Source organism: Ascaphus truei, chromosome 2 (genome assembly GCF_040206685.1).
Source record: "Ascaphus truei isolate aAscTru1 chromosome 2, aAscTru1.hap1, whole genome shotgun sequence".
Taxonomy (NCBI): domain Eukaryota; kingdom Metazoa; phylum Chordata; class Amphibia; order Anura; family Ascaphidae; genus Ascaphus; species Ascaphus truei.
In genome coordinates, this window is record NC_134484.1 from 139,898,916 (window position 1) to 139,911,967 (window position 13,052).

Sequence of the window (13,052 nt, forward strand, 5' to 3'; positions counted from 1 at the left end):
GAGGCATAGAGCGACTCTTAGAAAATCTGGACGGTTGCCATTTTAAAACGTTTCCTCTAATAGGTTCCCAAAACAGAAAAGTACCACAACATTTTATGTATTTAATCGTAAAGAGCGACAAGTTAAGGCAACATACAGTACCAAAAAAAAAGGTAATGTAAGCATTGGAGGTGCCAAACTCCTATGTAGGTGGATTGTAAACTATGGACTAGATTTACTACGTGGGACTAACCAATTTATGAAGTGTGAATTTCAATATGTCTGCACTGTAAACGTACTTCAAATTCAAAATTAACACTTAGTAAGCAAAGAAGGAGCGGTAGCCGTGTTGGTCCTTTCTTCCATGTAGTAATAAAGGAGGGAGAGGGAGTAGCTGGTATGATACATTTTATTGGAACAAGTAGTTGATGTTAAAAGCTTTCAAACCTCTCATGGTTCTTCATACCCGATGAAGGAGCCCTAGACGCAGGGGTGAGCAAACTTTTTATGCCGAGCCCCCCTTTTTATCCATGAAATTTCTCTGCCCCCCCCCCCTGCCTGATGTAATCAAAATCACATGAAAAAAAAACCTTTATTAAACGGTATACAATGTAAATACAAATATGTCTAAGGCCGTGCATAAAGTGCCCGCGACGGCGACGTCACCCGTCGCCACTAGCGAAAGTTGTATTTCGCTTTGCGGCGGCGGCGTGGGCGACCAGGCCATTGATTGGTTCAGGGGCTGTCACATGAGGCGACAGCCCCTAAAAAATCAAATATTGCCGGCTTCAAAAAATCACGTCACGCTTACTATAAGCGCACGCGGCGGCGGCGACAATGCATTTCTTTTCGGGCGACGTCGCGTCACCGGCACTATAAGCACAGCCTAAATACTTACATACTTCAACAGCTCGCTCTTGCAAAATTAGGCTGCGTCCACGCTGCCGCTGAGAGCGGTGACATCACCAACTCTCCAAGCATAAGCACAGGGTGTCCTGCATAATTTTGCAAGCACGAGCGGGGAGGTGTTTACACTTTTTTTTTATTATTTCTGTACATTAATAGTATGATTGATATAGTGGCAGCCTACCCTTTCACTCGCAGAGGATCGCAGCAAAGCAGGTTGCCAGCGGAGGAGAGCAGGAACACAGCGCTATTGTAGGGCAGACACTGGAAGGAGGGGCGTTTGACATCACAGCGCTGGGGCATGCTCCTCCCCCGTACCTCCGAATCACGTGGCCGCCACCTGCTCTATTCTGTTTGGCCACCCGCGCGCGCAAATCTTTTTTGCCTGCGCACCCAGGTTTTTCCGCAAGCCCCCCGCGTAAATCTTACGCCCGGGCCCCCCCCCCCCCCCTCAGTTTGTGCACCGCTGCATTCAATCACAACACCCACACAATCACAACACACACAACCAACACTCACATAATCACAACCAGCACACACAACACTCAATCACAACACCCACAAACACTCAATCACAACACACACACAGACAGACAACCAACAGGCAGAGCACACACAGACACAACACACTCAATCACAACCAACACACACACTGCAGTATGTGTATGTATATATATATATATATATATATACTGAGTTAAGTTATGGTGAGTAAAAAAAGTGACAAAAACCCTCCACAGGAAAGCAAATATGCAAATATAGCTGTATGCTCATCTGCATGTCTTAGGCAGGTCTGCAACCCCGCCTTTCCCCATTATCACCCAGCATACAGCACTTCCACTGCAGCAAGGGATTCTGGGAAATGACATGCAAATGAGCACACAGTGTCACTTTTTGCCTCAATAACCATTTTTAACATGGTTCCCTATAGGCTTAAGCTTGCTGCATGGTCACAGCTTTGAGCACAGCCAGGGTTAAGGTGCATACCCAGAAAACCACCCACAGACAGCTGTTTTCTGGGTATGCACCTTAACCCTGGCTGTGCTCAAAGCTGTGACCATGCAGCAAGCTTAAGCCTATAGGGAACCATGTTAAAAATGGTTATTGAGGCAAAAAGTGACACTGTGTGCTCATTTGCATGTCATTTCCCAGAATCCCTTGCTGCAGTGGAAGTGCTGTATGCTGGGTGATAATGGGGAAAGGCGGGGTTGCAGACCTGCCTAAGACATGCAGATGAGCATACAGCTATATTTGCATATTTGCTTTCCTGTGGAGGGTTTTTGTCACTTTTTTTACTCACCATAACTTAACTCAGTATTATGGTTTGGCCTATCCCATAAGCCTCTCTTGCATCCCAGTAAAATCAACCCCACACTGATGAGACCCATCAAGGTTGAAACAGCTGTCTGTGGGTGGTTTTCTGGGTATGCACCTTAACCCTGGCTGTGCTCAAAGCTGTGACCATGCAGCAAGCTTAAGCCTATAGGGAACCATGTTAAAAATGGTTATTGAGGCAAAAAGTGACACTGTGTGCTCATTTGCATGTCATTTCCCAGAATCCCTTGCTGCAGTGGAAGTGCTGTATGCTGGGTGATAATGGGGAAAGGCGGGGTTGCAGACCTGCCTAAGACATGCAGATGAGCATACAGCTATATTTGCATATATATATATATATATATATATCTCTACCTGGTGGGTGGGGGAGGGAGTAACTAAGCCTGCTCAGGTCCCCCCACGTGCTGCTGAAAACGGGCGGGTAACAGATAGGAGGTGGGGGGCTTGTCTGTGTGCAGGGAAGGCCCCGCAGCAAGGCACCGCCCCCTCTGACACAGAGCAGGGAAGCAGCCTCAGCACGGAGCTTCTGGCCGCCCGTGCACAGCTCTGCCCGCCCCCAGGTTTCCCCACACACAGCCTGCGCCCCCCCTACATAATCTTGCGCCCCCCCAGTTTGCGCACCGCTGCCCTAGAGGTTAGAAAGCTTGTAATATATTAACTACTTGTTAGTCCAATAAAAGGTATAATACCACCTACTCCCTATGCCTCCTTTGTTACTATATTTAACACATGAAAGGCTCGCAAAATTTATGGTATAGTCTTAAAACCTTTGGTTTCTTCAATGTGGCACCCACTCTGTATTGCAGGGTGTAATGTATTTAAACTTATACAAAGTAATTTAAATGACTAGCTATTTAAATAATTACATCCAGTATTTACTTACTAAGCATCACCCATTCCTCCTATGCTGTTTTTACGCCTCAGTATTCACCACTTGCCTGAGGTAGGCATTAGGAACCATTTAAACATAAAAAGCATATGTCTCATATATAAACTAACTTCTATCCATGCAAAATAACATTCTAGTATATTCACTGGTTCCAGAGAAGTGTATAATCGTGGTAGGTTGTAATGCCTTTAATGGACCAAAATAAGAGTTTTACATCAAGGAAATTATAGTGTACATCGCGGTTGACATTTGACATCTTTTCAATGGTAATGCCACCACCAATATGGTAAAAGGGATCTATGGGGGTTTCAATAGCTCTGTGCACTTCATCTATAAAGAACACCCATGTTGGTCCAATAAAATCACACCATGCAAAATATAAGTACATAATAATTTACAGCCTCCTATTTAAATACATCAACTAAAACCCTTGATTACTAAAACTGCAACAATGAATATCAACGTTTATTCCAATGTTCTGCTATGCTCAATTTATTGCATTGCACACTTTAATTAAAAATAAAATACATCTATTGCAGGGTGTGCTAGAGACAGGTTTGTGGACCCAGGCAATAAGACTATGATATCCCTTGAGTAAATGAAACTGCACTGTCATGGCCTATTCCAAACACATTTTGAGGTGAACTGCAGTGGCTGGTGATGGTGCATTTCTAATGCATATTTCATTACGTTTTACAGTATTTCATTTTGCTCTGCATGAGAAGAAGCGAAATGCCTCACTGCTAGGACACAGGCTGCTAACACGTACAGATCCATCCCTTAGAGTTGCTGATAAATTGTGCCTTAGGTGATTACATTAAACAATTAGTATTCCTTCCTCTGTTAAAAAAATATGTATTTGTTCCTGACAATAATCCAATCAAATGTTCCAGTCTTTAATATAATGTAATCATGCTATTTTTGCCTAACGTTTAAGTCATATTAGCCCATACAGATAAAGAAGATTTTTTTCCCTATTTACTTATGTTTTTTTTTGTCAATTGGGACAATGCATTAATATTCTTTACACAAATTATGCTAAGGTTACATGATGGGCTGCAATCACCTGATGTCAGGCTAATTCCCTGCCCAAGACCCATGTGCCCTTTAAACTTTAAAAAAAAAAATGAGACCAGACAGTAGTACAGTATATGGAAATGGGTGTAAAGGCCACAGACTTATTAATTTAACATTCATCTTAAATAATCAAACATAAACCAACCTTAGCCTTCCAGCCACAAGGACTTAATCATATATATATATATATATATATTTCTATGCATAAGGACTTTGATATTGTCGTGTATGTTTTATCCTTAAACATAAGTGTGTTTTGGGCTGGTAACCAGTTTAGCTGGCCAGCCAATTAGAGAGGGATCTGCTGTGTAGTCAGTATACTAAAGAGGAGTAGGGTTTTATTTTATGATTTGGTTTTCTTAAAGGGACCGTGTGCCGAATGTTTAGTTGTTTTGTGGAGAATAAACCACTCTAGTTAAGCTTTACCCACTGTCTAAGTGTTTTACTGACCGTGCCGCGAGGCCGTCCTGCCACAATATACACACTCACATGAAAAATGTAAGATTTTAACACAATTAAACATTTTAACAATCTTAAATGCAATTTAATAATAAAAGCTTAATATAATAAAAATACTCCTAAATAAAACAAAGGGAGGGCAATGAAGGTAGATTTGAAATAACTCCCCAACTGCCGCTGCAACTCATATATAGGCTACCAACTGCCACCCACAAGCTTCAAAACCGCCTGCCTTCCCCGCGCTTCCTCAGCGACCATCTTAACTGCCGAGCTGACCAAACAAAATCAGAAAAGGCATCGCCAGTAACCAACTGATGGCAGCTCATTGCCACCTAAAAGTTTCCCTGTTTTAACCAAGTGGCAGCATCCACGTGGACAAGCTATCCCCTGGCCAAAGACCAGAGCCCAACCAAAGAAAATACTAACGGGACTGAGAGACTTTCACATTAAAAAAAGAATATATACACACATTTAAACCATCATCAAGATCAAGTATACACACATATATAAACTTTCAAGATCAAAGTATACACACATATAAAAAACATTAGGGAATAAGCGTAGGTGGTAATGAGCTGCCATCGGTTGGTTATTGGCGATGCCTTTTCTGATTTTGTTTTGTCAGCTCGGCAGTTAGGATTAGTTAGTGTTAGGACCTGCTAATGGTCATGCCTTGATGTGGCTAGCAGGCTTATAATGCTTTGGCCAAAGGGTTTAACAAAATGACCCTTTTTCAAGAGATATATAGGTATTTCACTGTGTATTTTTGTCATATTGGATGTAGCTTTGGGCTTCTTTATTTTTTGTTGTATAAATTTAGCCACGCCCACTAGCACTCCAATTGACACACACACACACACACGTATACATATATATATATATATATATATATATATATATATATATATATATATATATATATATATATATATATATATATATAAATAATCCACAGAAGCAGCCGGCACTCCACTTGCAAGTAGAAAAAATTGGGTGCTTGTCCCATAAAGCAATAATAAACCATACGATACCGTTTGAAGCACGAGATAAGGAGACAGCACTCTGGTAAGTTTGATCACACGTTTTTATATTGAAAAAGACACATAAACTGACGTTTCGGTCCCCCAGTGGGACCTTTCTCAATGTGGTGCGTGATTAGTTTATGCTATATTTATGGGTATTACATATACACCAATTGTTATTGCTAGTGTTTATTTTTATATATATTTATCACCAATGTATCTACCTTTTAATAATTACACTGGTTTGTTTTTGTTAGTTTTGTATAGCACAAAGTGCATTTATGCTAATTTAGTATTGATTATATTATGTTTCTAACATTAATATCATACTATTAGCTGTTTACCATTGTGTGTTGAATCAGCAGAGCCGTGTTTACGCCGTGTTTACGTGGACTTTGCCCTATAAATCTGGCTATGACACAACAACCAATCAGCTCCTGAGGAAGTCACGCAACGTGACGAAATGCGTAGATACGAGGTGACGTCATCTCAGACGGACGTGTGGGAGGAGGTCCTGTGTTCTCCGTTACCTTTCAGCTGCTCTGCCTGTATTTCCAACGGTGCATTACAGAAGGAAGCTCTTTTGAACACTAGAAACGCTGCAGGACTCATCACTATCGGACCACCCTCTCCTTTCCCCCACTCCTGTAGATGACGCCCCATACAGTTTCTCTCCAATGTATATGTTATTTTTTGTAAGTGTATCTCCTAGGGACACTCTCCTTATTAAATTTACCCATTTTTGTACACAGTTATGCGCTATGGAGCTTGCACTCTTTTTGTGTTTTGTTTTTTAGATCTATGGTGGGTGGCTACACCACTTTCTTTTGAAGCAGCAAGGAGCTCCTGTGGTCAGTGTATCATTGGGATTCTCTCCTCCTCTTAACCATCACAAAGTGGAGAGATTTGGACTTTATCCTTTTTCTTTGGACATTCATTGCTATTGAACTATTTAGTTGGTTACCCTTATGATTATTTGATTATCATGTTCACAATTTAGGTGTTTTATTGTTTATTTATAGTACCGTAATTTCCGGACTATTGAGCGCACCTGAATATAAGCCGCACCCACTGAATTTTTAAAAAATTATTATTTTGAACATAAATAAGCCGCACATGTCTATAAGCCGCAGGTGCCTACTCCCCCTGCACTTCACATCAACTCCCCCTGCACCTCAAATTAACCCCCCAGCACCTCACATTAACCCCCACCACATCACATCAACCCCCCCTGCACCACACATCAAGCCCCCCAGCACCTCACATTAACCCCTGAGCACCTCACATCAAGCCCCCAGCACCTCACATTAACCCCCCAGCACCTCACATTAACCAGTAAATACCTCTGCCGACCAAGCAGTAAATACCTCTGCCGTCCAAGCAGGAGTGCACGCACGCTCTAGCAAGCAGCAGGCAGGAAGTGCCTCAATGCTAGAGCGCGCTGCTACTCTGCGAGGGGGAGAGCGGGCTCGCGGGGGATGGTGACAACGGGCTCGCGGGGGATGGTGACAGCGAACTCGCGGGGGGGCGCGGGAGAGTGGACTCGGGAGGGAGGGGGAAAGCAGAAAGCCACCGCGGGCCGCACAGTGAGTACAGGCGGCCGCGTGTTGTGCAGGCCGCGTGTTGTGCGGGCCGCGTGTTGTGCGGGCCGCGTGTTGTGCGGGCCGCGTGTTGTTCGGGCCGCGTGTTGTGCGGGCCGCGTGTTGTGCGGGCCGCGTGTTGTGCGGGCCTGGTCTAATGAAAGCTTCATGCCGCCAAAAAACTGAGCACGTCACAGAATGTGTTTTTTTGAAAAAAAAAAATTGAAAGCGGGAAAAATCCATATATTAGCCGCGTCATTGTTTAAGCCGCGAGGTTCAAAGCGTGGGGAAAAAGTTGCGGCTTATAGTCCGGAATTTACGGTACTTAGTAGAGCTACTTTTTGTGTGTGTGTGATATATATATATATATATATATATCACACACACACAAAAAGTAGCGCTACTAAGTACCGTAAATGACTGCTAGTCTCTAAGCATTGAGCATTTTTTCTAGCACAGCTCCTGAGCCCTGCCAGCTAATTTCATGACTTAATCTGCTAGCTTGTCTCAGATGTTTTGGAGGTCAGTGGCCCCTCCCTCCAAAACAGCTGAGACCAGCTGGACAAAGTTACTAAAACACACAGATACCCAGTAAGCTCTAAGGAACCCCCAAAATTATATATAGATATATATTATATATATCTATATATAATTTTGGGGGTTCCTTAGAGCTTACTGGGTATCTGTGTGTTTTAGTAACTTTGTCCAGCTGGTCTCAGCTGTTTTGGAGGGAGGGGCCACTGACCTCCAAAACATCTGAGACAAGCTAGCAGATTCAGTCATGAAATTAGCTGGCAGGGCTCAGGAGCTGTGCTAGAAAAAATGCTCAATGCTTAGAGACTAGCAGTAGGCCCCTCATCCTACACGTTTCACCACGTAAATGGCTTCTTCAGGACAAGGTGAAACGCATAGGAGGAGGAGCCTACTGAGGGTCTATAAGCATTCAGCATTTTTTCCAGCACTACTCCTGAGCCCTGCCAGCTCATTTCAGGACCGAATCTGGTAGCCTTGGGAATCCTTCCACTACACATGGACCAGTGTCATATCCGGTGTCTGACGTCATGTCCTGGGTCCGACGTCACTTCCGGGTTTCACGGTGGAGAAGGGGAAGAGTCAGCCAGCCAAAGCAATACAAGCCAGGACAAGGGGTCAACCGAGGATCCCTCCCAGGAGACAACTACCCTGGCACAGCAGCTAAGCAGAGCAGAGAACATCGTGCCCTCCCCTACCCCTGACGGAAAACATCAAGTGACTGAGTGTGGAGAGGACGGTGCATCAAATACCCACGTTAAGCACATCTGCAGCAGCCCCAATATTCAGGAAAAGTCTCTGTTTTTATTTGTATATAGATTTTTGATTCATTGCATTATTGTATATTTGTGCATGCATTATCCATGCCATTGTTTTTCCTATAGAAAGGCATTTTCATTTATTGCTACCCTGCGCCTCTCTCCTTTTCTCTTTTGAGGTTAAAATGTGAGACAGCTTTAGTTTTGAAAGAACTTAGACTGGTGATGGCTTTGAGTCTCAGGTATGTTGTTCCAGTTTTTTTTTTTTTTTTTTTTTAACCTTGGGACCATGAAAATTCCCTTAGAGTCAGATCTCAGGTGATAAGTTCTGTGTGTAGAGGGTGAGGAGCTTGTTCAGATAGGCGCCCAAAAAGTATTTGAAGACAAGACAGCAGAGATGAACTTTGCGCCTAAACTCAAGTAACGGCCAATCTAGTTCTTTGAGCATTTTGCAGTGATGTTTGTTGTAGTTGGTGGACTAAGGAGCATATTGAATTGTAGAGTGTGCTTAGTTTGCTAAGGTGAGTTTGGTGTGCTGTACTATATTCTATATCCCCATAGTCAATAATTGGCATTAGCATCTGACCAGCGGGCTTAGGAAGGAATTGTTCCTATAAAGTACGCAGAGTTTGGTATAGGTTTTGAATGTCAGGGTATCAATGTGGAACCCAAATGTTAAATGGGAGTCAAACCAAATGCCCAAATATTTAAAACTAGTGATGGGCTGGGATATATTAGAGCAGGTTCTTATCTGAAGCTCCGTCATTGGTAGCTTTAGAAATTTACCTTTCGTTCCAAATAGTATTGTTAAATAGTACACTGTTTAAAAACAGTTTGTTTTTGAAATCCAATTTTCAAGTCTCAAAAAATCAGACTGAATTATGTATTCAGTACTACTATATATCCTGTTGCCAAAGCACGTTGCCTGGGAGGGACATTTGTTTCCACCCATTACTTCTCCATTCACATTCACGTCATAGCTAAAATTTGTCACTTCTTTCTTCTTAATATTGCTAAGTGTCAGAGAAGTCCCGTATAGGAGTTGAACTCGGGTCCTTCCTGCTCCTGTCTGGCAGTTCTTCCTCGCTGCCACCAGGACTTCAGATCCTGACTGCCTGAGTCTGCAGACAGCACACTACAGATCATAATGAGATAATCACTTACACCTGTCCCATTCTTCCAGCCAGACTGATATAAACCTCCCCTTCTTGTTCCTCCTTCTGCTTGTTTATACTGGTCCTTCCTGAATAGACTAGCTCGCTGCCTGGCTGCACGTTTGTTGTTTCCTGTTCCTATTTGTTGATACCTGCTTGCCTCTCGACCCAGCCTTTCCCTGCCTGCCCCAGACTTTTGCCTGTTACCTCGACTATGCCTCTAGCTGCCTGCCTCCAACCTCTGCCTGTGACCCCATCTACGCCATCACTGCTCTGCCTGTCCTGCCACTTCCAGTCACTCGGATCCACTCCACAGATGCCGTAATACTTGACACTAAGATCCTCCCTTTGCACTGTCTACCGCTAAAACTTAAATACATGCACTTACCCTCTTGAGTATCAATCATTGTAATAGTCTGCCGACAGGCCTCCCTGCTTCGTAACTTCGCTCCTCTCAACGCGTTTCATTGCTACGATGACTTTCTCAAGGGATAGTGGAGTTTTCAACCGAGGGTTTATTTCAAGGTCCGTGTAACTATGGTGATTAATTTGTGTGAATAAACACCTAGTTGATCAAATTAAAATCATGGTAATGTAGTTCCATAAGAAATACAGTATATGAATGTAAAATACCAAACATACAGGTCTTCCCTATACATTGGGATCCACAGGAACATGATAACAGATATATTACAAAATTGGTATTGCAATTAATAAAATAGCGCACATGAAGTACATTTTTGTTGTAACCTTAGTAAGGCAGGTTGTATTCAAGGCATTAGACTGACTGATGGATTGATTCAGTGTCAGCCATTACAGGAACCCAGAGAGCAGGATATTCGCTGACCGTTCACAGGATAACAGATTGATTGGCAGCTTAGATCATTCGTTTTCATTCAAGATAATCATATGCACATGTTAAAGAAATACAAACAATAAGTGCCACGAGGAATGTTGCTGAGAGCGTATTAGATACATGGAGTAGAAAGGAGACAGCCGAACAGAGCGCACAAAGTGAGGCAGGTTCTATAGAGAGATTACAGCTGAAGTCCCAAGAGGTTCAAAGGAGTGTACAGACTAGTTATGAAAACTGGGAGGAGGCATGTGCTTACTATAATTACTGCTCATCCTGAGAGAACGATGTTCACACTAATAACTTACAAAAGTATGTTATAATACTTGTTAAATAATTTCAGCAGAGCCCAATGATTTCCAGCATTTATTTTAAAAGTGAATATATAATATTACCACTCTTTAAAATCATACTGTCATTTCAGGACCATTTCATAGAAATCGACGTGCAAGTCGACTTTGTGATGTTCTATCATTTTTCAGGCACACTACAAAATGTCAGCATTCATCTTTAATGCACCCCGCAGACTACACAACTGTCATTATCGGTCTTAGCAAGCCAAGAAACTGAGAATAAAAACCGATCATTAAAAAGATTAAAGTCAGGGACATGGATAAAAAAAATATATCTATTGATATCAAAAATGTACATTTAAAATGGCTCTCCTTGGTTTAATTGCAGGGACATTGTGATTTGCGAATTTGTCACTTGGTTTGTATCTCCAATGTTGTTCCCCATTGTCTTTATAGGGAAGAATTTCAATATATCCATTTTTCAACATCAACACCATTTTGCAGTACCACTTATCTTATCAAAAGGAACCTCACTTAGAAACAATTACATATGTAGGCTACCATTTTACAGAGAGCCGGTTTCTAATTGGATGTAAGATCTTATTGTTCTTCCTTATTGTTCAGAATTGTGTCAATAAACTAGAACTTTGTGTTAGAATGATGGTTCCCTGCTAAGAAAATGAATACTTTAAACCTTTGCTAAACATATACTTTGCAAAATGTGCTTTGTCTTGACTCAGATATCATAGTTACAAGGGACCATTATCCTTTAATTATGTATTATTTTGTTGTCATTATCTCCTATAGATGTTCTGTTGCTGTAAAATGCATTATTCTTTCTCTTCCTAAACCAACTATTGTGATGTGTATTTTTTTTTTGTATCTATTTTTCCCATTAGGTTTGTTTAGAGTTTTTCTTCAACATTCCCCTGATAGTATTTCCAGTCTCTCTGGTGCTACAGGAAATAGGTTTAGCTCTTTTGCAAGCCTCTTGGATTGAGTGTTAAAAATGTTATGTTTTATATTTTAAATATATATCAGTTCTGTAGTATTCAATAATACTCTGCATTTTTTTTTTTTTCTCCTGATGCTATTTTCAACAAAAAAAAATGTTTTATGTACTGATCATCCTTTTGGTTGCTACAGCAACCATTTAGAAAATCCCACTTCCTCATTTGAAGCGGGCTCTGACACAGACCTTTTTGAGCTCTGAATTTTGGTAACAAAGTATCACAAACAGAACTGTTGCTCTGTTCCAAACAGCAGACTTTCTATTACTCTGGAAGCTGTAACAATGTGTTACACTTAGTAATATAATGTTACATATCAGCTGCAGAATTTCACTGACTGCAGCACAGAGTCAGAAGGTGGCCATTTCATTAGGCACACAATCAGGATATTTACAGATGTATAACAGGAGCACCAAGAGATTGCTATTTTAGGTAACAATGTAGAATTTTACATCATCACATGCTTTACAAATACAAATAAGAAAAGGGGGAGGGGGTACTATTGCTGCTTTAATTCATTCTGTCTACAGATTCCTTAAAAAGGGTTAAAATAGATTTGTAGAGGAAGTATGGCATTGGAAAATGCCAAATCATTTTGAAGCACTCTACAGTATAAACTGTGAGGAATATCATAGATACAATCTCTTCTGATAGTAACTCTATTGATAAAACTTTTTTTTTTAAAAAGCTGAACCTCACTTATTTTAAAGCAATATAGATTGTCTATAAGACTGCGCTTATAGTGCCGGCGACAGTGACGCGGCAAAACAAATGCATTGCTTATAGTAAGCGTGACGCGACGATGCAACGGATTGGTCGCAATCGCTGGAAGTTATCTCTATTTGATTTTCCAGCGGCCGTCGCCTGACCGTCGCGTCGCCGGCACTATAAGCGTAGCCTTACAAAGCATCAAGAGACACTTATAACATCCATTAGAACCAATATTATAGGTACCTTGTTGGACATAAAAGGCCTCATATGGCAATGAATCTACAGACTCCCCTTTTAATGGTTCTATAAAAATGTACAACCCCCCATTATTCTCACCATCTGAATCATAAAGACCTCATGGAAGATACTGAAGCACTGTACTATTTACTCTAAAGGGAAAATAATACCCATGCGAATTACTATAGGTCAGGATGAATACCTTTTAAATAGCACTTATATTGATTGGACACGGCGGATCATTATAATGTTTAGATA

At 41.6% G+C, this 13,052-nt stretch overlaps 1 protein-coding gene across 10 annotated transcripts in view; it reads right to left on the minus strand.

Annotated features, from left to right (window-relative positions):
- Positions 1-13,052, minus strand: part of EPB41L3 (erythrocyte membrane protein band 4.1 like 3) — a 270,323-nt gene that overhangs the window by 197,495 nt on the left and 59,776 nt on the right. The window contains exon 1 of one of the 10 annotated variants that reach the window (XM_075585298.1): positions 10,079-10,184. The exons of the other annotated variants lie outside the window; for them this stretch is intronic. Within the exon in view, the coding sequence (XP_075441413.1) occupies positions 10,079-10,097 (19 nt within the window). The 5' untranslated portion in view covers positions 10,098-10,184. Of the gene's footprint in view, positions 1-10,078; positions 10,185-13,052 lie in introns of those variants that run through there. 10 annotated transcript variants of the gene reach the window in all.